At 42.7% G+C, this 23,102-nt stretch overlaps 1 protein-coding gene across 1 annotated transcript in view; it reads right to left on the reverse strand.

The window, feature by feature from the left end:
* LOC138284407 (mucin-2-like) overlaps positions 1-23,102 on the reverse strand; it is a 1,933,778-nt gene that overhangs the window by 1,647,835 nt on the left and 262,841 nt on the right. Inside the window, exon 9 of the mRNA XM_069223144.1 lies at positions 13,249-13,366. Within this exon, the coding sequence (XP_069079245.1) occupies positions 13,249-13,366 (118 nt within the window). The remainder of the gene's footprint in view (positions 1-13,248; positions 13,367-23,102) is intronic.

Consider the following 23,102-nt stretch of genomic DNA (forward strand, 5'->3'; position numbering starts at 1 on the left):
TGTGTGGAGCAAGTTAAGGTAGTGAGTGACAACAAAGACTATGGTCTCACATGATGAACACATTCCCAGAACTCTTTTCTGGGAAAATTGGTGCACTTAAGGACTTCACACATAGAATTGTGTTGAAGGAAAATGCACTACTGAAGGTTCACAAATCTCGTAATATTCCTTGGATGATAAGAGAGGAAGTCAATAAGGAATTAGAGTCTGTCTTACGAAAGGGTATAATTGAAGAAGTAGGTGCCTCTGAATGGATCTCCCATTGGTGGCAGTATGTAAGGCCAATGGGAAGATTTGTTTGTGCATCGACTTAAGAGATTTAAATAACAACATAGTGGTGGAGAGATTCCCTTTGCCAAGGATATCTAAAATGCTAGCCTCGACAAAGGACATGGAATGGTTCACCTCCATTGACTTACCGTCTGCTTACCATCAGGTCAGATTACATGAGGATAGTACAAATTTGACTGCTTTCATGACTCCACAGGGTTGTTTCCGTTATGTTCGTATGCCTTTTGGATTAGCCTCACCTGCAGCAGTTTTTCAGAAATGTGTGCATAAACTTTTCAAGGATATAGAAGGTGTGATCTTCTTCCAAGATGACATATTAATCATGGGGAAGAACAGGACGCAACACAATGATAGAGTTAACAGCGTATTAGGTAATCTAAGGAATAAAGGTCTTACAGCTGAATTTTCTAAGTGTAAGTTTGGAGTTCAACAATTGAACTATTTGGGTCATGCAATCACTGCAGGTGGGATTAAACCTAAAAAAGAGTTGCTGTCTGCTATTAAAGATGCCCCGGCTCGAAGTAATAAGGACAAATTAAGATAATTCCTTGGTCTAGTGGAATTCTACGCGCGGTTCGTGAAGAACTTCTCAGAGAAAACAATTGTTGAAAGAAAGGTGTAAATTTGTTTGGACAGACACATTACAAGAAGACTTTGAAAGTATAAAACAAGAAATTTGTGTGGGTAAGACGTTGGCAGGATTTGATCCTAGTCTTGCTTCCATTCTCACCACGGACGCGTCTAATAGAGGTATTGGGGCTGGGCTAAGCCAGAAAGGTATCAATGGTAAGGAGGTGACTATAGCATTTGCCTCTAGAGCACTTTCTCCCACAGAGGAAAGGTATTCAGATTTCGAGAGAGAGGCTCTTGCGGTCGTTTGGGGTTTAGAGCATTTCAGGAATTTTTTGTGGGGTTTTGACATTGAAATTAGATGTGATCATAAACCTTTAATCAAAGTATTGACCACTGAAGGATTGATAAAGGCCACGGCAAGAATAGCTAGAATGACCATAATATTGTTGGACTTCAAGTATAAATTGGTATATGTCCCAGGAGTTAAGAACAAGGTGGCGGATTGTTTAAGCAGATTGCCCCTACCCCTCCATGAATTAGTGAATGACGATGAAGGGTTCACGGTTGCTTGGTCCGAGAATTCGGAATGGAAGGCCATTAGTTCTGAGGTTTGGGATGAAACAAGTTCAAATGACCCTATATTAACTACGTTAAAGAAATATTATCAAGATGGTTGGCCAGAAAAATAAAGGATTGCAGCTGAGCTCAGAATTGTCTCTGAGTTACATGATGAATTATCAGTAGACCATGACAAAGTTTTGAGGGGTGATAGAATGGTTCCACCTGAGAAATTAAGGGACTCCATCATTAAAATAAATCATGAGGGACATTAAGGCATTGTCAAGACTAAAAAGAAAATTAAAGAAAACTATTGGTGGCCTGGTATGGATGTTTATAACAAGAGGATAGTTAGAAGTTGTGATCTATGTATGAACGCTGACAAATCTGTGGTGACCTTTAAACCAACTTTACATTCTGTACCTCGTCCTGAGGTGGCTTGGGAAGTTATAGGTTTGGATATAATGGGACCAATCGTTGAGGAGAATATGCAATGGTGCATTATAGTCATGGTAGATTACTTCTCAAAGTGGCCAGAGATTACATTTGTTTCCAACGCTAATTTAAGGAACGTTCTGATGTTCTTGGATGAACTTTTTCAAATGGAAGGGTTACCTAGGAAAATCATCACAGAAAATGGTGTTCAATTTAAAAGTGAGGAGATTAAAGAATTTCTAGAGAGGAATGGTATTGAACATTAGTTGGTTTCCGTTTACCACCCTAGTGGGAATGGAGAAGTGGAGAGATTTAACTGAGTTATTAAAGATTCATTGCAATTAGCTAAGTATAAGAATGTTGACTGGAAAACCAGTGTTAAGAAAATGATTTGGATGTACATAATCACTCCGACTGTAACAGGCCACACTCCATTTACCGTCATGAGAGGAAGAATTCCATTCACAAAAGATAATCAGGGATGGTTAAGTAAATCTACGGTGAAGGAATGGTCCCCTACTGAGATTAAGGCAAATATTCAAAAAGCACAAGGTCTTTATAAAAACTATGTGGATTTGAAGAAAGGAGCTAAGGATATTAGATTAAAGGAGGGTGATGTTGTTCGTGTCAAACTACCAGGTAAAGTAAATAAAGGTGATACAGAGTTTTCTGAACATAAAACAGTTCTTGAAGTATACAAACATTCTGCTAAGTTAAGTGATGGGGAGGTGTGGCATATGAGTCGTTTTGCAAGGTTAGTAGGAGATTCTACTGGTGTGGATGGGAAAACTCCCACTGAAGCTATGATGAATTATTCGTGGCTAGATACTGTGTATAATGACATTTCCACTGGGACTGAAAACATTATGGGAGCAGATTCTACGTGTGAAGATACCATGGTTAACAATGACAGTTCAACACAGGAAGCGGAAGTTACCAAGGACCATCCGGATCATCCCGAAAGGAATGAAACTTGTAGAAGCAAACTGGGTAGAGTTTTTAAGAGACCTTTGTATTTAAAGGACTATGTTGTAGATTCGTTTTTTTTTGCTTCTTGGATTATATATAAGGGGGAAGATGTGTTATGTAATGTGTTATGTTACTAAGAATGTAGAACTTAGTAGAATGTTATTAGATAAATGAATGTGTGTAGGCAATAGAATGTCAAAGGTTTGGAATGTGAAGGCAGGCAGTTGGAGATGATCGGGGTGGCTGACAGAGGTGTATCTACGACTTGAAATCAACTTTGGTTGATGAACTCTGCGTTTTATCTACATTTATACAACAGGCATGCACCATTTATGGCTAGAGAGAAATGTGGCCACAACTTTGTTGCTCCCCCTGTTCTTGTATATCAGATAGGTATGCCATTTCCATATAATAGACCAGATAGGTACTACGAAATACCTCTGGAAAAAAATGCTGGATCTACAACCTGGATCCTTATCATACTTCCCTCGGCTCCCACTGCCGTGATGCACATGGTTCCCACTGGGTCAGGAACAAGCCACTGTAACAGTACTGGGAATGCTAGGAGTGAGATACATGGAAGACTTCTTGAAAACAAGGCCCTGCATAACTGAGCCCAGGTCAGTGCCCAGAACACTGCACCTTCCACACTTGTGCAATTTCAGCACTTTCGGGCATGACACATGCTGAGACCATTATTAGAAGAAGCGCTGACAGAACCATCATGGATACCAGCACTTATATACACATTAGAGGTGTCATCAAAAGCCTGGGCAATTGTGATGCTATATACCTTCTTGCGGTAGGCTCGATGCCCCGGTATCACCAAGTCCCGATGTGATTGGCAGGATGAAGTGAGTGTAGAAGTTAGCAATGCGGAATGATCCCACTGTTTTTTCATAGTTTTCACAGTGTTTATGAATGGGCATCATCGTCTTGTACATTTCAACTGGGCATACTAAACCCCAGCCAACTTATGCAATTATGGTTTATGCAATGAGGCTCGCTCTTTGCGTTGTGGGGCATAAGAAGATGGTTTTTCCCATGTCCCATGGCCCTATCCCAGAGTGTGACACTTTTGGCCTGAGATATTACCAGTCCGGAGAAGATCACCATGGAGGCAATACCTCGTACTCCATTAATGGCCCTCTTGAGTTACGACAAAGAGGTTCCAAGGGGACGCCAGAGGCTTGTGGCAATGGGTCTTCTACTGGCATGGATTAGAATAGCATTGCGTTGGCTGAAGGGCCCATTGTCGACAGTGCCGGACTGGCACAGCGACTTGATCTATTGCAACACTCAAACAGATGCATAGCATGATCTCATGCCTGCAAGTAGTTGCCCTTATCAGTAATACCTAGCTTGTGAATGTAACAATAAGGAAGAAAGCGAGGAGATGAACGTCGATGATTAAAGGAGCCCATGTATCCAAATTGATTGCTAGATGGCAGTTTGGGATTAGCGGCTGTTGTGTGGGGCCACGACTGACGTGTCAATAGATATAAGCTCCACTGTTATGTAGCATGCACACATTTCTGGAATGCAGTTCCTTTCTGACCCCATTGACCATTGAGGAGTACATATGTAGTCATTGGTCAAAGTTTTTGCACTACATGTCATATGTACACCGTTGCACACTGTACTTATTGCTTGACCAATTGCCATGTGTGTCATTCACCTGCACCGTTGTTATATTTCTTGAATGTACCCTGTTTGTGCCAGAGATGTAATTTATAATTGTCTGTCTGTCAAATGAATTAAAATGAAAATAAAGTTTAAAAAATAAACTGCACTGTAAAATACACTACTACACTCTGCTCTGCGCCACTCGATTCCAATCTACAATACTCCAGTCTATTACAATAGACTTCAGAACACTCTCCTCCATTGTACTGTACGACACTCCACATAGCAGCTCTCCACTTGCGACACAGGAGTCTACGATTTGAATCAAATTTTTATTAAAAAAACTTTTTTTAAACCCATTGAAATTCAATGAAAAAAACAAAGGTTAGTTATAGTTCGGAAAACATATTTTCTCCATACAAACTAAGTTTAAACTATACAATCTTTAACAATTCTAACGTTATAGTTAGAGCTTTCATTCTCAAATTTTCCACCACCTTCAAATTATTACAAGTACTGGAACTCATTACAGACTCTTTTCTGCTTGCTAACCAGACAAACACTAACTATAACTCACCACGCTACCATGCACTGTGTTCTTACAAATAATAATACTCCACTTTTTAATACTGTACTGTATGAGACTGCCCTCTATTGCCCATCACTGCACTCAACAACAATGATCTATGCTCCACTGTGCTCCACTGTGCTCCACTGAACACCACTACATGCCACCACACTCTACAACACTCTGCTACTCTATGACGCTCTAATCAATGACACTCCACCAAATTCCATTTCATGATACTCCACCCAACACTCTGAAGTACAACTCAGCTCTACTGTTTGACACACCACTACACTATACAATACGCTGCTCCACTCGGCGATACTCCACTCCACAGTATGACACACCATGCAACTCCACTGAATAACAATATACTCCACTATACAGTACTTAACTCTACTCAGCAACACTCCATTCTACATTATTCCTCTCTACGAACCTAGATTCTACAACACTCTCCTTCACTGTATTGTACTGCCCTCCACGTTATGACACTTCAATCAATTACACTCCTGACTGAGATTTGAAACAAATTTGTATTTCAAAATACAATGAAAAAAATAAAGGCTAAGTTTAATTTATATTTAGAAATACGCCATGTATTCATTCTATATCACCCAACTTAAAATACACAAAACATAAAAAAATTGTAAAGTTGCAATTATAACTTCGATTTATAATGTACAGACCACCTTATAATTACTAAAAGTCACACATCTCCAAACAAGACAAGTTATGGTGGACCCAGAAAGTTCTTTAACTTGTAGAGAACCTGTCAGGAAAACTAATGCCAGTGTTGTTAAGTTCTTCCCTCTGCAAAAACGATTCCCCTTTTCCTTGTACCCACATTGGTCCTCACTCCCGGTGGCTCTTGTGGAGGCTGTTCTTAGAACTAGCTTCTTCAAGTTTAACTGCCACTTAAGATGGTGGCTGCAAATCATTGTGAGGTCAGCGCTCTAGTGTTACTACATAGTCTTGTACTGAAGCTTCCCTCCAGCTGTTTCACTCTGGGAGCCCTGCACTTCAACTGTCATCTTGAGGAGAATGGGCAGTGTTCCAGAGGTGCTTCCTTTCATAGGGAGTTCTTCCACTTTTGAGTAATTAATTCTTTTTCTTCTTACGGTGTGCATGCCACCTACTTTTTCCCTTTTGAAGAAGCTGTTTTGGCTTAACAGAACTTCAAGCAACTGCATTAAGGAATCCTTTTATATGATTTCCAGACTTGCCAATTTACATATGTACATAAATATTCAAGAACTCTTTGTTTTGCCAACTTGTCAGTCTTAGAGACAAACCTAAGTACTCATACTAATTCATAGAGACTGTGATTGAGAAAACCAAACCTTGAGAAGGAGTTTTCGTTTCCTGTAAAATCCATTAGTAGTTTGTATATTTGTGCACTTTTTAACTATTCTCCAGAGAACCTTGGAAACCCTTGACTCCTGAAGAGAAGACGATATTAAGTTAGCATTGTCTCTTAGAGAGAGGCTAGTCCCTCAAAAGATCCAAGTTAGGACAACAATAGAATTGGGTGAATGTGAATGCTGAACAGTTGAATGCGCAGTAGGAATGTACGTATATATGCTCTTATCACCCTACTGCAGGTCCTTCCTTTAAAAAAATCCCAATAAGAAGAAAGGTGCAGGTTTTCAGAGACATCACTGAATATCATATCTTCAAGTTGGAAACACAGGCTGGAACTGGATCTGGAGGCGGTCTCTCTTTTTCTTTCCCATTCCGCTTTCCCCCTAGTGGATGCTGGGTTCAGATAATCAGTTAAAGTCTGAGCACACATCTGTTGGAGGGAGTTGTGTAAAAGGCATCTGCTACTGTGGAAGTTTGATTTAATGGGTAATATTCTGACAGAACTTGTCCTTTCACAAATAAGTGCAAGGTGAAACCTGGAAAAGGCAAACTCCCCCCCCCCCCAGCTAGTCTGGTTTGAAACCCAGTGGGAAGAATGCTACCCTCCTTGCCAGTCTGTAGTGACCACAAAGGAAAGGGTTAATCATTTCCATGGGGCACCTCAGGGAGTGCCCATGGGATCTACACAAGGGAGAAAGGGTTTCCCAAACTCAGATTTTAGGAGTGGAGTGAGGTGCACTATGGGATTGTTTGCACTGTGGCAAAAGGGAGCTGCTTAACCTGGGAACCTTTAATCACTGCCGAGGGAGGAGCCAGGACTCACCCCCCACTCATTAGCTAGTACTGACCATAAATGTGGTAACCAAAGGCATTCTCCTAACTTTTGGGGCCTGCAAAAGATTAGAAGAGAACTTAACCCTGTTTACTATAGCTCTGTTTACTGGAGATCTGAAGGATTGTTACTACTCCCTCCTGTACCCAGGATAAAAAGTTGACTTCAAGGGCCAGTGGGATGACCTCCTGTGTGGCTACAGGGACACAACAAGTTGAAGAACCACTTTTTCTTGGATGACCAGTTGCCCAGTCATAACTACACTTGCACAGGGCTCTAAGCACGCCCTATGCTGAACCAAGCCCTGAAGCCAGGAAGCCGTAAGTGAAGAGCTGAGGAAAGAGGGGCTTACTACTGCAAACCTTTGAGACTTTGAAACGTTCTGAGTTTCTGCTTGTAGAAGACCAGGACAAACCACCAGTACTGATCAAGCAAAAGAGCTAATTAGCTGAGTTAAAAAATAGTTTGTCCTGATTCGAGCTTCTCAATAGAAGCAAATCAGTTTTAGTGGGAACTTGATGAGAAAATATTCAGCCTCATGGATCCCATTTTAGTTGCAGCTTGCTGCCTTGTCCCACTGGAGAAATCAAATCTCCATTTAGAGGCTCACGGTCAGATTCAGATCTCGGTGGAGGGGTTACTCCATTGCAACAGTGAAGGGTATTCCATCCTCAAAATCTAAATACCATTGTTTTCTTTGGTATTTAGATTTTGGCGGATGGGATATCTGTCACCATTGCAATTGAGTACCCCCCCACGGAGATGTAAATCAGGCCTTCACTTCGAAGGTAGAAACCTTGACCGGGCGAACGTACAATAAGTATACAACTAAGGCAACAAATGCTATGTGTGTAAAATCTGACATTTCTCACTCTGAGCTTTTTCCTCCAAAATCAACAGCTTCAACATGACCATATTTCTTCAGATGGGTATCTGTTCACTGCTAATAATATCCACCTTTCTTAAACCCTAAAAACGTTTTACTACCCCTATACACTACCCATCTCTGGACCCTAAAACCCCTTACTACCCTTATACAATACCTACCCCTAAACCATAAAACACCCTACTACCACTATATACTACCCACCCCTGGATAGACATTTAAAGTCATTTATAATGTTGCTTACCAGAGATGTAAGTACTATGATGTAAAATATGAGAAAACAGGGTTGATTGCAGAGGACCCCTAAATTTTGCCCCCATTTTTCACTTTTTGCTGTTGTTTTCCTGACTCTGATGGAGCCCTGGGTACTGCTAACCAGTCCCACGACCTGTGCTCTGTGTAAAATAAATATGCAAATTAGGCTAATTATAATGGGCTATTTCAACCTAACTATAAGTCCCTACTATATAGTACGGCATGCAGTTTTAGGGACCCCAGCATAGGTATGGCAGGCCTGACTTGGTGGCTGCTTTAAAACTAAAGTTATATGCAAATTCGACTTTGGAATTAAAACTACTTCCAAAGTCTTAAACTACTTCATGTTTATATATGTCACCCCTAAGATGTACCCTATGTGCTCCTAGGGTTGGGTGCCATGTAACTATAAGCAAGGACCTTATAAAAATAGTTTTTTGAAGTCCTGGTGAGTTAAAATGGCCAAATTTTGTTTTTCGTTCACTGTAGTGAATGGCCTCTGTAGGCTAAATTGGGAAGACTTTATTTTAATTAACAAAGTCCCCTTAAGTAATAAATCCCACAACTTGCAATTCTTGGATTTCATATAACTAGTTCAGGTAAAGCGTTTTAAAACTCTACCTGAAAGTTGCCAACTTTAGCTCAGTAGTGCCCTTCTCTGATTGGCCAGCCTCTGGCAGCCTGGCCAGTCTGCATTGATGAGGTGTAAAGTGGCCTGGGCTGAATGCAGAGGATGTGCTTGGGGGAGGAGATCTGCCTCATCAGATGGCAAAACAGGATGGGGGAAGAGCAGCCAAACTGGTCCTTAAAGGCAGAGAAGGACATTTAGAGCGGGGCAGCACCTCCCTCACATCCTGCTACCCCAGACAATTAGGTGCCCTCTTGATTCGATTAGGAGAGGGCAGGAGAAGGGTGTGTGCAGGATTTTTAGCCACACCAGTGTGTGGGCTCAGCCACATGTAACCTCCAAAAGTCACTTTCAGCCACATTGGATTTTTGAGGAATGTTGTTCCATGGGATCGATTTTTGCCACACTTCACAGGAAGTGGTCATCAAAGGCGGACGAAACCTGCCTGTGATTGGATACCATAGACCCTCTGTTTTCCACCCGGGAGCAAGGATAAATATGGCAAAGCTGCACCCACACCTCAGATCCCTACAAGGAACAAGACAAAGAACAAGAAGGACTGCACTGCTGAACCCCCTGACCTGCACCTGGACACTGCACTCTGAAGGCATGCACCAGCTGTACACTTGGGCTTCACCACTAAAAGTAATTTGCCTGTCTCCTACTGTTTCAAGAAGGGACTCCCTGTTTGCTACACATACAAGGAGATGCCCAGAGTCCCCTTGTAGGAAAGTCCTCTTTTTTGCCTGATCACCCCCACTCTTTTTGGATAGGTACTGGTGGTTACTGACTCTTGGCTGTGCCCTGGGTACTGCTAACCAGTCCCAGGGCCTGTGCTCTGTGTAAAATGGATATGCAAATTAGGCTAATTATAATTGGCTAAGTTAACCTACCTATAAGTCCCTAGTATATGGTAGGGCATGTAGGTTTAGGGACCACAGCATAGGTGGTGCACACCTAGGTGCACTGCTGAGGTGCCCAGTGTCATTTTAAAGGCAGGCCTGCTTTGCTGGCTGCTTTTAAATTAAAGTTATATGCAAATTCGACTTTGGAATTAAAGGTACTTCCAAAGTCTTAAACTACCTTATTTTTACATATAAGTCACCCCTAAGGTGTGCCCTATGTGCCCCTAGGGCTGGGTGCCATTTAACTATAAGCAGGGACTTTATAAAAATAGATTTATAAGCCCTGGTGAGGTAAAAACAGCCAAATTCGTTTTTCCCTCATTGAAGTAAATGGCCTTCATAGGCTAGAATGGGCAGACTTTATTTTAAATTTTAAAGTCTCCTTAAATGTTACATACCAAGAATTTGGTATCAAATTGATTGTTGTAATAAATCCCACAACTTCCAGTTGTTGGATTTAATATAACTTGTCCAGGTAAAAAGTTTAGACTTTACCTAAAAAGTTGCCAATTTCAGCTCTGCATTGTTTTTGCTGCTGTGCTCTGATTGGCCAGCCTGCAGCAGCTTCTGCCAGGCTGCCTTGATGAGGTGTGAAGTGGCCAGGCTTCACACAAAGGAATGTGCTTGGGGGAGAGAATCTCCCCTCAGCAGATGGTGAGGCAGGAAGGGGGAGGGCTGCCAAACTGGTCTTCAAAGGCAGAGAAGGACATTTGGAGCACCCAGCAACACCCCCACATCCTGCAACCCCAGACAATTAGGTGCCCCCTTGATTAGATTAGGAGAGGGCAGGAGAGGGGTGTGTTTATGATTTTTAGCCACACCAGTGGGTGGGCTCAGCCAGATGTAACCTCCAAAAATCAGATTCATCCATGTTGGATTTTTAGAGACTGTTGCCTTCTGGGATGGATTTTTGCCACACTTCCCAGGAAGTGGTCATCACAGGGGGACGACCCTGTCCCTGATTGGAGAACCAGGGCCCCCCTGCTTTTCACCCAGGAGCAAGGATAAAACTGGCAGACCTGCACCCACGCCTCAGATCCTCGCCAACTTTCAAGAAGAAGGAACTTAAGGAGAAGAAGGACTGCCCTGCTGGACCCCTGGCCTGCACCTGGACCCTGCACTCAGAAGGACTGCACCAGCTGCACACTTGGGCTTCACCACAAGAAGGACTTTGCCTGGCTTCAACTGGTTCAAGGAGGGACTCCCTGTTTGCTACAGGTGAAAAATTGCTATCCAGAGTCCCCTGCACCAACTCCTAAAAAAGAGACCAGTTGACCACTGCCCAGTGGCCAAAAAGGAGTTTGCGCCAGGTGCATTCTGGGAGTTGAAGTCCGCACCCCCCAAGGACCATCACAGAACTTCTGGACCCTTGGGGTGAGCTGTGGACCCCAAAAGAACCTTAAAAGAACATCTGGGTGAAGCCCCAGAAGTTTGGAAAAGATTTGAGAATTTTTGTAAAAAAGCTCCAGAGAGGGACTGACCCGCCGCGGAAATTCTAGCCGGCTTGCCTCAACCGCGACCCGGCCTGACTTCGTGGTTCGTCCCGGTAAAGAAAAACATCCGAAAAAGAGACTAAGTCCGAACGTAAAAAGTTGACCGGGACCTCCCAGCCATCGTATCCGAGAAGGGCTCCACGGACGTCGGATCAAGATCCAGGTTTACCCCGGTCGAAGGATTTTCATCTCGAAAAAACGACTAAGTCCGAAGGTAGAAATCACCACCGAGGAAACCCACATCACATATCCGGACAAGGGCTCCAGGAGGTCGGATTCAACTGGCAGGTTTGTCCCGGTGAAGAAAAACTTCAAAATAAAGACTAAGTCAGAAGGTAACTTTTCAACCGAGGCCTCCCGCGACTTGTAGCCGAGCAGGGCTCCATCGCGGTCGGCCTGAAACTTTGACTTTGTCCCGGTCCTGGTGCAACCAGATGACCCGATTGGCGCTTTTTGTTTCTAAGCGCTAGAAAAATAATAATACTTTAAAAATTCATATCTCCGGTTCCCCTGAACCGATTTTAATCGTTTTTGTGTCATTTTAAAGATAAAAATATAAACTATTTTTATAAATTGGTTTTGGATTTTTAAACTGTTTCCTGTGTTTTATTTAATTACTGTTTTGTGATATTTGAATGCTTTACACACTGTCTCCTAAGTTAAGCCTTGACGCTCGTTGCCAAGCTACCAAGGGTTGAGCTGGGATTAATTTACTGAGACCTAACTGTACCTAGGTGGAGGTTAGTGGCTTGTTGCTAGGTGTAGGTACCTACCTGCCCTTACCAATAACCCATTTTCCAACACCCCTGCATCAAGTCCTGCAAGCAGACCCCAGCTGACCAGCGTGCAGTGGCCATTTGAGGATTCTGGTCAGGTGCATTCTGGGAATTGTGGTCCCAACTCCCAAGGAGCAACTCACAGCTTCCGGCACCTTGGATCAAGTTGGGGACACTTCATGGATCCGAAAACTATCTCTGGAAGAAGATCCAGAAGTTTGGAGACATTTGGAGCAACTTCATAAGTTGAAGAGGTGTATTGTGCAATTTGTAGTCCCAGACCCCAAGAGGCAAACCAGAGCCTCTGAACCCTTGGCTGGTGCTGTGTACCACTTTCTTGAATCAAGAAACACTTCAGAAAGTAAATGTACTAGTGTTACCTCGTGGGTGGCCTGAATTCTGGAGTTTTCCCCTTTCCAGTATGACCTTTTCTAACCCTTTGAGCGCTAGTTGCTTCTATGTGTTTGAAAACAGTAATTCTTTAAAAATTCATATCTCCGGTTCCCCTTATCTAATTTCACTCATTTTGGTGTCATATTAAAGATAAAAAATATAATCTATTGTTATATATTGGTGTTGGATTTTTATTATGTTTTGTGTTTTACTTATTTATTGATTTGTGATTTTTTAAATGCTTTATACAGCATCCAAGCTACCAAGGGTTGAGTTGGGTTAAATTTTTTGAGACCTAACTAGACCTAAGTGTAGGTTAGTGGCCTATTGCTAAGTGAAGGTACTTACCTGCCCTTACCAATAGTCCACTTTCCAACATTAAATTACTGAAAACAAACTTCAATGTACCTATCTGTGATGTAAAATATCTGATGTACTTAGGCGATGAGGGGTTTCATCTGATGTACTTACCTTCCTTTCAAAAACCCTGATATAGTGGTGATATATACTGGAATTAAGGCGAATAAGATATCCATCATGTTGTGACGTAGCAACTTGTCTGCCAAATTCTAAATGCGTCGCTTGGTCTTAAAATCGAACAAACACCATCTTCATATTAATATTTAATACATTAGTACTTTGGCATTCCTTTGCAGGAGCACAGTTGGAAAGATGTAGCATACAAAAGAAGTTACCAGTTGTGACAAGATGTGGTAAAGGAACTTCCTGGAGAGTAGTTTTTGCCTCCATATCTGCAATAACACTGTTCCGTGGGAATGCAGCCAGATACGTTGATATCGTCAAGAACCATTCCTGAAGTAAAAAATAATCAGCTCAATATTAATCAGATTCCAGTGCCAGGTCTGTTAAGTGGTTCTGTAACTCTCATAAATTGATTAGATTGTTATGAATTCAGTTAATATCCAATAATTAAATAGGCAGCTCTCAATAAAAGCCGCAACTCATGCTAATCACAAAACAGAAGAGTGACACACATATTATAAAACAAATATCAGCCTAAATACAAAATATCCACATTGTTATTTTCAAAATTTTAGTGATGTTATTTGCCTAACATTTTATAACTTATTTCATGGAATGGGCTGCTTCCAATAAACTGAGCCAAGAAGGGCAGCTTAGACTTGGAGCGAATCATTTCACGCTGTGCACCATTTTTGCAAAGGTACTTTTAAAATATGCAAAACACAAATAGAGCAGTTTTGTAACCTTTTTTTGAGAGATTTATTAACAATAAGATAATCAACCTTTGGGACAAGGTTATTTTTCTTAGTCTGTTACAGTGTTCTTTTCCTCTGTGTTTTCAAAGTAATAGTATGGTGGCACACAGGCCCGGTCAGGTCACCACCACTGATGGCTCATACCCCCTCTGTCTTTCCAATTAAGCATACACAACCAAGAGATAAATAGAAACACTCCTAAGAATGGGAACATTTCCCCCCTCTGCAAAGTTACTCTATATAATTTCTGAGGTAGATGATCCAGTAACTCTGACAGCTCCACATCTCTTTGGCATAATAAAACCCCTCATCGCCTCTGCTCATAGCAGCACTCAGTGTGTGACTGTCTTGGGTTATGCATTGAGCAAGAAAGGATAGGGTATGTGATTTCTCCTAGCTTCCCCTGGTTTGAGGATGGATGGGACTAGTGAGGACTTGAGCGATGGGCACAAAAACTCATCAGTGGGTCAGGGGGCAGAATATATGCTGAGACACCCCCAGTCACCATTGTTTTCCCATCACAATGTTTCAGCAGGAAGCCATAAATAAACAACCAAATAGCATATTCTTAGACACTTTTTGCACTCTGCTGTCAGGGTTATGATCACCCTGGCAGCCATGTTGAGTGGGGCACTCCTGCTTTCACTCACAAGGAAGATGAGAAAAATGAATGAGAACAATATAAAACCCCAACAAAATTTGAACTTTCTACTTTATGATCCATTTATTTTCCCTGCCCAGAATATTTGCATTTGTTATACCATGATGATCCTGTTCTCATGTAAAGTGCATCCGCGCAGTTGTGATCTTTCTTCATTCAAAGAACTCTGACACCTATTACACCCTGCTTACACCATATGTAGCTTTAAATATAAATAGAAATTGTTAAGTCTCTTATGTCTGAACACATGAACTCAAGATTTGCCTGCACTTCATTTAGTGTGACCACAACACAACTTAATTTGAAATCACATTTGTAGTGTGAATCTTCCAAGGTCCTCACAGGGACCACAGATGTTATCACAAAAATAAGTATTATTATGACTCTCGGTGGGGGAACTTGGCGGCCAGTTGAAGCGCTGACCGCGAACTCCCGTCGGACGAGAGACGCGACCCGCGACCCCTGACCTGGAAATGATGTGCTGAGAGCCGGAGCTAGAGCCGGAGTTGGATTGACGCGCGGGAGGATCACCGCGGTCGTGGAGGAGCCCCCTTCTTGTGATGAGGAAGAGGTTTGGAGCTTTTGGAGGTTTGGAGGAGAGACGCCGGGGGAGAGACTGGGATCGTGTTATATGCAGGGCTCCTAGACCGGCGCCCGGGTGAGTCGTTCCTCTTGCCGGGAGGAGCTGTTGGTGGCCGTTTTTTTTTTCGGTGCTGGGGGTGACAGAGCTGTCTGTTTTTTCCTGCGAGAGAAGCACACACCGATAAATTCAGATTGGTAGGAATATCATAAAAGTTAATTAACCGGAACACTGGATCTTTAAAACATCGCATGTGGAATCTGCATAAGATTTTTTTTTGAGCCCTCTACTGCCACCCACAGAGGTTTGCTGTTATCACTCTGTTATCATTAACTTTGAGCACTGTCTCTTTGCTTTGAGAGCTATTTCAACGTTGCTTCTTTGCCTTTTTTTATTTTTTTATTTATTATTTATATATTCCTTGAATTAGACTGAGCTGGGCATTACTGGGTACCATTGCCCATCGGGCTTGGAGTAGCTACTGGAAGGACTCTGAAGGATCCTAAGAACTTTTCTCCAGTTTCGAGATACATTATTACTGGAGTGTACTTGTTTGTATTGACTTTCCCGGCCCAGGTCGGGAGATTCAATTAAAAACACGGCGAACAAGAAGGGGGGTGAAATTGCTTCGGCGAGAGGTGGTCAGGGGGTCCCCTGGAATCAAGCTTTAAATTCCAGTATTTGGGCTGAAGCAGTGAGGGGTGTGCGACGAGGGAGATCTTATACCTCTCGCTGTTCTCTTCGTGGGAGCTTACCGGAGACTCCGGGGCTTTCCACTAGGAGTAATCTGAACAGGAATAGGGTGGGAGGAGATCGTGATACCAGCAGAGCCTCTCTGTGCATGTCTCCAATCAAACGTCGCCCCAGGGCTGTACGGACAGAGGTTAAAAACCTGGTTGGTGCAAGGGCTTGTAAGCCCGGCCCCCTGGGTGTGAGTGATAAGCCCCACACTTACTCATCAGAGACTGTAGCAGTTACAAATCCTGGATCTAAGACTCCCGGTGAAGTCTCTTTAAAGGGGACTGATCAAACTCTGTCATCCGTGGGCCCTCCTATCCCTCTCTTGGGGGAAGGTCAACCTGAACCTCTGGGAAGGAGTGAATCATTGATTACAAGATAATTTCGGACCACTACCTTTCCATCGCAGGATATGGCAAATGGTCAACTAACCTCAGATGATTTAGAAATGTCAAATCTAGCTATGCGTTCCGATATGCGTTCGCCCCCAAATCTAATAGACAAGGATCTAGATGGACAGGGAGAGGATTCCTCTAAATTATCGGCTTTGTTAGAAGTGGAGAGTAATCCTCTCAGAGGTACAATGTCTTATGGTATGGACGTACAGGCCCTGCTAATCTCTCTTACTAAAGAGATTAGGGAAAAATTTGAGATATCAGAAAATAACCAAACAAGGATTCGGGAAGTATGTGAGGCTTTGGAAAATAAAATCACTTTGTTAACAGATCGGATGGGTAAACTCGAGACTGTGGTGGCGGCCCATGAGGAGCGGGTGGCAGCTCAATCTGAGGATATTTCACAATTAAAACGTGGGGAAAAGTTGATACAGGACAAACTAGAGATTTTGGAAAACAACATGCGGAGAAATAATATCAGGCTTTTGGGTGTTCCTGAGGGATTGGAAGGTGAAGACATCAAGGGCTATGTGATTGCTTTGATAAAAGAGGTTATCCCAAATACAGCATTGTTTAACCTGGAAGAGGATATTCAAAGAGTCCATCGCGACCCGTTCAAGAAAAATCCCGGAAGGAAGAATCCCAGGAGGATTCTGATAAACTTCAATACGTACTCTATCAAGGAAAAAATTCTGTCTGAAGCCCTTAAAGTTGGTGTTTTTTCCAAGGGGGATTGGGCCCTCAGGATAAGATCGGACTTGTCTAAAGCAACGTTAGATAGACAGTGGGAATTGGGAAACTTTATGCGCGAGCTTCGCTCTCTTGGGGCTACCGTACAGCTAAGGTTTCCGGCAGCACTCCGGATCATGTGGAAGAACAAAATGTATAACATGAGAGATCCGGGGGAGGTTAGCGCATTTATAGACCAGATTAAGGCGTCACAATAAGATTTAGTGGAAGTATCTCGTCCGATTGGGAGTTCGAATTTAGGATAACAGGATGGTTTTCCTAGTAGAATCAGGGAGGGTTCCCCAGGGTAGGGGGGTTGGGTTTGGGTGGGAGTTGGTGTTGGTGGAGGGGGTGGGAGGCACTGGGTGTGGGGGTTTGAGGTGGGTTAGGTGGGTTTGGTGGGTTAGGTGGGTTGAAATGATAAAAATAGGAAAGTCCTCATATGTTGTTTATCTAGGAGGGGGGTGCGCTGTGCTCATGACGTTTTCCTTTTCTCCTGACAGAGATGTCTAAGTATGGGAATTTAAGATTGAAATTCCTTTCTTGGAATGTGAATGGTTTAAGGGTGGTAGGCAGGAGGAGGAAGATTTTTGAATATTTACGATTGGCGGAAGAGGAGATTATTATATTGCAAGAAACTCATCTCCAACAAACAGAGTGGGAGACCTGGGTTAAACGGTTGAATTGGGTTTCTCTTAGCGTATGCTCCTCCCAAACTAGTGTGATAAAAGGCGTGGCAGTTCTGATCAAAAAATCCATAAAGCTTAGGATAGGATTGGTGCAAGTTGACCCTAGAGGGAGATGGGTAGTGGTAGAACTGTGCGTATGTGGTTATTGGGTCACGGTGGCAGGCTATTATGGGCCTAACCTAGATGATCCCACACCATTTCAAGAGTTATTCAATATTTTACTTCTAGCTAGATATCCAGTGGTACTAGGTGGAGATTTCAACATATTGTTAGACCCTGTATACGATAAGTCAACCCCTCGAGGTACGGATAACTCTCCTAAAATGAGGGCACAGGTGAAACAAGCCATGCAAGATCTAGGATTGGTAGACATATGGCACTGCAGAGGAGGCGAAGGAGATAGATATACATTCTACAATAAAAAATATGGGCATAGATATAGAATAGATTTTTTTTTAATACACAAAAGTTTATGCCCAGAGGTCAGAAAGGTAGCCCACAATCCAGCTCACCTCTCAGATCATTCAGCTGTAAAATTACACTTGGATATCAGGGTCGTAAATAAGGGTATTAGATGTATAATTAATCGCGCTATACTACTAGACGACTCTATAGTAGAAGCGTTAAAAAAAGACACAAGAGATTTCTTTCTTTTGAACCAAGGTACGGCAAGTTTATGGTGTGTTTGGGACGCCTTTAAGGCTTATATTAGAGGGAGGCTTATGAGCCTGGCAATATACAAGCATCGTGAAGAAAAAGAGAAATTGGGAGATATGGAATCATCTCTAAAAACCTTGCAAGCTGCAATCCATAAAGCACGAGCAGAAGAGAAGGTCAATTTATTAGAGGACTTGATATGTCAAGAGGTTAATGTTCGGATTAAGCTAGAGGCTTTTTTGGAAAATCGCAGTAAGTTAAAGTGGGAATCTAGTCGATATGCTCACCATGAATATGGAGAAGGTTGCAGTAAGCTACTAGCATGGAAGGTTAAGTCGGACCTCTCTAAAAGATATTTTTCATCAGTCAAATCGGATTATACGAATCAGATTTGTGTGGAGCAAGAAGAGATTGAGGGGGTATTTGATCTTTTTTTCAAGACGTAATACTCAGAAAGCCTGGTCAATTCAGACGAGTCGATTAGTGATTTCTTAGAAAAAGTACACCTTCCAGCTCTAGAAGATTCTGAAAAGACCTTATTAAATTGTAAAATAAATGAGGCTGAGCTTATTGAAGGCATAAAAGCGTTAAAAAAAGGAAAGGCCACTGGTCCAGACAACCTACCTAATGAATTGTACAAGGTTTTGGGGGAAGTTATTAGTCCATTTTTATTAGAATTATTTAACTCTATGCTGGTAGAGGGGGCTCAGACGCCTAAATCCTGGAGAGAGGCGATAATTTGTTTAGTATTAAAGCCAGGTAAGGATCCGATGTCTTGTGCATCTTATAGACCCATCTCCCTGTTGAATGCCGATTACAAACTTTATACAGGGATTTTAGCCAGGAGATTAGGGAGTGCCATAGGCAATCTGATTCATATGGATCAAAAGGGTTTTATTAAGGGGAGGTATCTCCAGGATGTAACACATGAGTTATTCGCTCAAGAAAAGGCTCCTTTGGCGATCCTGACTTTTGATGCAGCAAAGGCCTTCGATCGGGTTAATTGGTCTTTTTTGAGGTTAGTCCTGGAAAAAGGGGGCTTGGGATTTCCTTTTGTTAGGGCAGTCAGGGAATTGTATAGACGCCCCTCAGCGAGAATTCTGGTCAATGGCCAGTTATCGCAAGAATTCAGGATTTGGCGGGGTACGCGACAGGGATGTCCATTATCTCCCTTGCTTTTTAACTTATATATTGAGCCTCTGGCAATTTCTCTTCGGTTAAGTAAGGAAATTATTCCATTTCAAAGTGGGGACTGGGAAAAAAAAGTAGCATTATATGCGGATGATCTTATGCTATACACCAGGGATGTTAGTTCTACCCTACTTACGTTCAATACTTTGATGGAACAATTTGGTAAATTTTCTGGTTATAGCGTAAACACAGAAAAGACAGAAATAATGTGTTGGAATTTGACTTATGCTTCTCCTTTAGTCAAACAAGAGATCAGATATTTGGGTATTCGATTAACAAATGATCTAAATGAGGTACCTAAACTAAATTTTAACATAACATACAGAGAAACCAAAAAATTGCTAAAGACGTGGGCCGCTCTCCCTCTTTCCATAATTGGAAGATCCAACATTTTGAAGATGTGCATTCTCCCAAAATTTACCTTTTTATTCAACACTATTCCATTAGAGTTTAAGAACTGCTGGTTTAAAAAACTACAGGGGGATTTATCCTCGTTTGTATGGGCCTCTAAAGGAGTAAGGATCTCGTGGAAAAAGATGAGTAGAAAAAAAGAGTGGGGGGGTATTGCGTCTCCGGATTTTTTTAAGTATTATCTGGCATTTCAATTAAAAAACATTAGAAACCTATTGAATAAGAAGTCAGAATATGATCCGGCTTGGAAAGCCTTAACGGCACACCTCGAGGAAAGAGCAGATCATTTTCTATACAAATTCGGCCATCCTAAGTACTTCAAGAAGGTACGTTTGAAGATACTCAGACATGCATGCAACATTTGGATGTATTTTCGGAAGGTGCTAGAGATACCGTATTTTTGCAGCTCTGCCCCCATTTGGGATTCACCTGGTACTCCTGATTGCCTTACTGATAAATTATCAATTCCTTTGAGAATGAGTGGGATTGTAAGATGGGGCCAGATAATGGAAGGACCAGAATTGTTAAGCTGGTCGACACTTTATGAAGGGACTGGAGGGACAGTTTCTAAATTTAAGTATCTTCAGATAGCTAGTTGGGTTAAATCGCAACAAACAGGAGAAATAGGAAGGAATACATGGGAAGGGAAATTAAACCAGAAAATCATTAATAAAGAAGTTGCTCTGTGGTACCATGCTCTGTTGGAAGCGACAAAGGATGGGGTATCCCTTCCCTTGTTGAAGTGGGGGGGGATTTTTCCAACTTTAGATGTGAAAACATTATGGTATAGGTCCTGTTCAGAATTGTGGTTCACGACCAGCCCGGCAGAGTTGAAGAAAAACCATTTGTTCACACTTCATAGGGTTTACTGGACACCGGCCAGATTAACAGCTATCGGGAAAATTCAGAAAAACTGTCCGAGGTGTGGTGACGATAAGGCAAATGATATACACATGTTTTGGCAATGTTCAAAGTTGTGGGAATATTGGGAGGAGATAAGAAACACTCTAAAGATAATATTTAATGTGAACGTAAAATTGGATCTTTCTATGGTGGTGTTTGGGGTCTGTGAACAGGGTATAAATCATCAAAAATTGTCAGCACATCAGGAACACTTGTTGTTTGTATTAATGCTTTTGGCTAGACGAGAAATTTGTCGTAAATGGGTTGACCCCTTTCCCCCCCGTTCTAAGGATTGGCAAATATCTGTAAATCGAATGTGTATAATGGAACAACGAGGTCCCCTTTCTAGAAGGGATAACTTTTGGATGAATTGGGAAAATGTCTATCAATAGTATATTATTATTATTATTTTTTTACATTATTGTTTTGCTGTCTGGTCTCCTCCTCTTGCAACTTAAGTCCAATGATTAGTACTCCCCTTACCCATTACTGGGCGTTGCTTTGGTTATGACTAGGTTTCAAAGAGAATAGTAAATCCTGGTCGATGGCATACGATTGGGAGAATAATAGTAGGTAGACCAGACGGGACGACCTAAGGTTTTCGTTTCCTCCGACCGGTACTATTCTTCTTCTACCAAAGCATGGGTGATAATTATGAGGACAAAAAAAAGAAGAAAAAAAAAGAAAAAAAAAAAAAAAAAAGAAAAAGTATTATGTTTTAAAATAGAAATTGAGCCACAATGTAACCAAGCAATTTAGGGGGTCATTACAACCCCGTCGGTCGGTGTAATAGTGGCGGTAGTGCCGCCAATAGCCTGGCGATACAGACCGCCATATTATGACATTGGTGGTTTGACAAAAGCTAAACCACCAATGTAACACACCGACCGCCATGGCAGTAACGACCGCCGGGCTGGAGACTACAGTGGCACCAACATACCATTGCCGTGGCTACCAACCGTCCACCAAAATATGACCATAGCCGGAATTCAGCCAGAAGGCTGGCGTAATTCCGGCTACGGTCATAGCAGTGGACGGCAGTAAGGTGGTGCTGCTGTCAGCTGCAGCACCACACCAGTAGAACTCCGCTGAGCGAATCATGAGCCATCATACGGCCTGGCGGTGTTCTGCTGGTGGGCGCTGCTGCTGGCAGCAGGCCGTGTCCTGTCTCCTGCTGGAGGACCCCCTGCAAGCAGATGTCAGGTTCTCCGACAGGGGAGGGGGTGGGAGTGTTGTGTGTGTGGGGGGGGTGTGTGTGACTGTGTTTGTATGCGTACATGCAGGTGTGAGGCGTATGTAAGGCGTGTGTGCATGAATGAGTGTGAGTGTACGTGTATCTTGTGTCGTGTGATTGCATGTGTGCTAGAATGTATGTTAGTGAGTGTTGCTGGGTGTGTGTATGAATGTATGCATGTGTGGGTGAATGTGGGTATGCGTGTGTGTATGTATGTGCGTGCAGGTGTGTGTATGTCAGGGGGACGGAAGGGGCAGGGGAGGTTGGGGAAGTGCTCTGGGTAGGGGGAGGGGGCGGGGGAGACCCCCATCAGTCCAAAGAAGGAATTACCTGGCACTGATAGTGCCTACCACCATGGTTTTCGTGGCAGTACAGAAGCCATGGAAACCATGGCGGTGGGTGGGGTCATATTGCCATGGGCGGCCTAGTGACGGCTGCCAGGCTTGAGACTGTAGCCTCCGGCCCGATGGTCATTACCGCTGTGGCAGTCGGTGTGTTTCATTGGCGGTTTGGCTTTTGTCAAACCGCCAATGTCATAACATGGCGGTATGTACCACCAGCCTGTTGGCGGTACTACCGCCACTATTACACCGACCGCAGGGGTCATAATGACCCCCATAATCTTGGTGATAACAGTTAATAACCCCTCTTGACATCAAGAAGGAGAAGAGAGCTGGGGAGACCCAAAACTGAGCCAAGCAAAAGCCATATAGAAAGTGTGAACAAAAAATAAAATCAGGGACAAAATGTAACAGCATTGGGCAGGGAGTGCGACAAAATATCATGGAACTAATGTATTTCAGTATATCTTGATTTTAGAGCACTGCCTTTTATGTGCTTGAAACAAGAACTGACATCATAGGAACATCTTGAATTGGGATACTCCAATACATTTCCAATGGACTGATCACAATCTCGAAAAGGGCACTAGGTCTGCATGTACCTCGAAGAAGGATCCCTACAAGCCCTGCAGTTGCCACACAAGCTCCACACTACCCAAAACCCATGAGGAATTTCTTCAGGTAATCATCAGCACAGAAACATTGAAGGTACTAAAACAGCGGACAAGCTTCAAGTCTGACAAAGCATGCAGTCTTAAGTGAGTTATTAAAGTTGTCCTCTG

The sequence above is a fragment of the Pleurodeles waltl genome, chromosome 3_1, assembly GCF_031143425.1.
Source record: "Pleurodeles waltl isolate 20211129_DDA chromosome 3_1, aPleWal1.hap1.20221129, whole genome shotgun sequence".
In the NCBI taxonomy this organism is placed as follows: Eukaryota; Metazoa; Chordata; class Amphibia; order Caudata; family Salamandridae; genus Pleurodeles; species Pleurodeles waltl.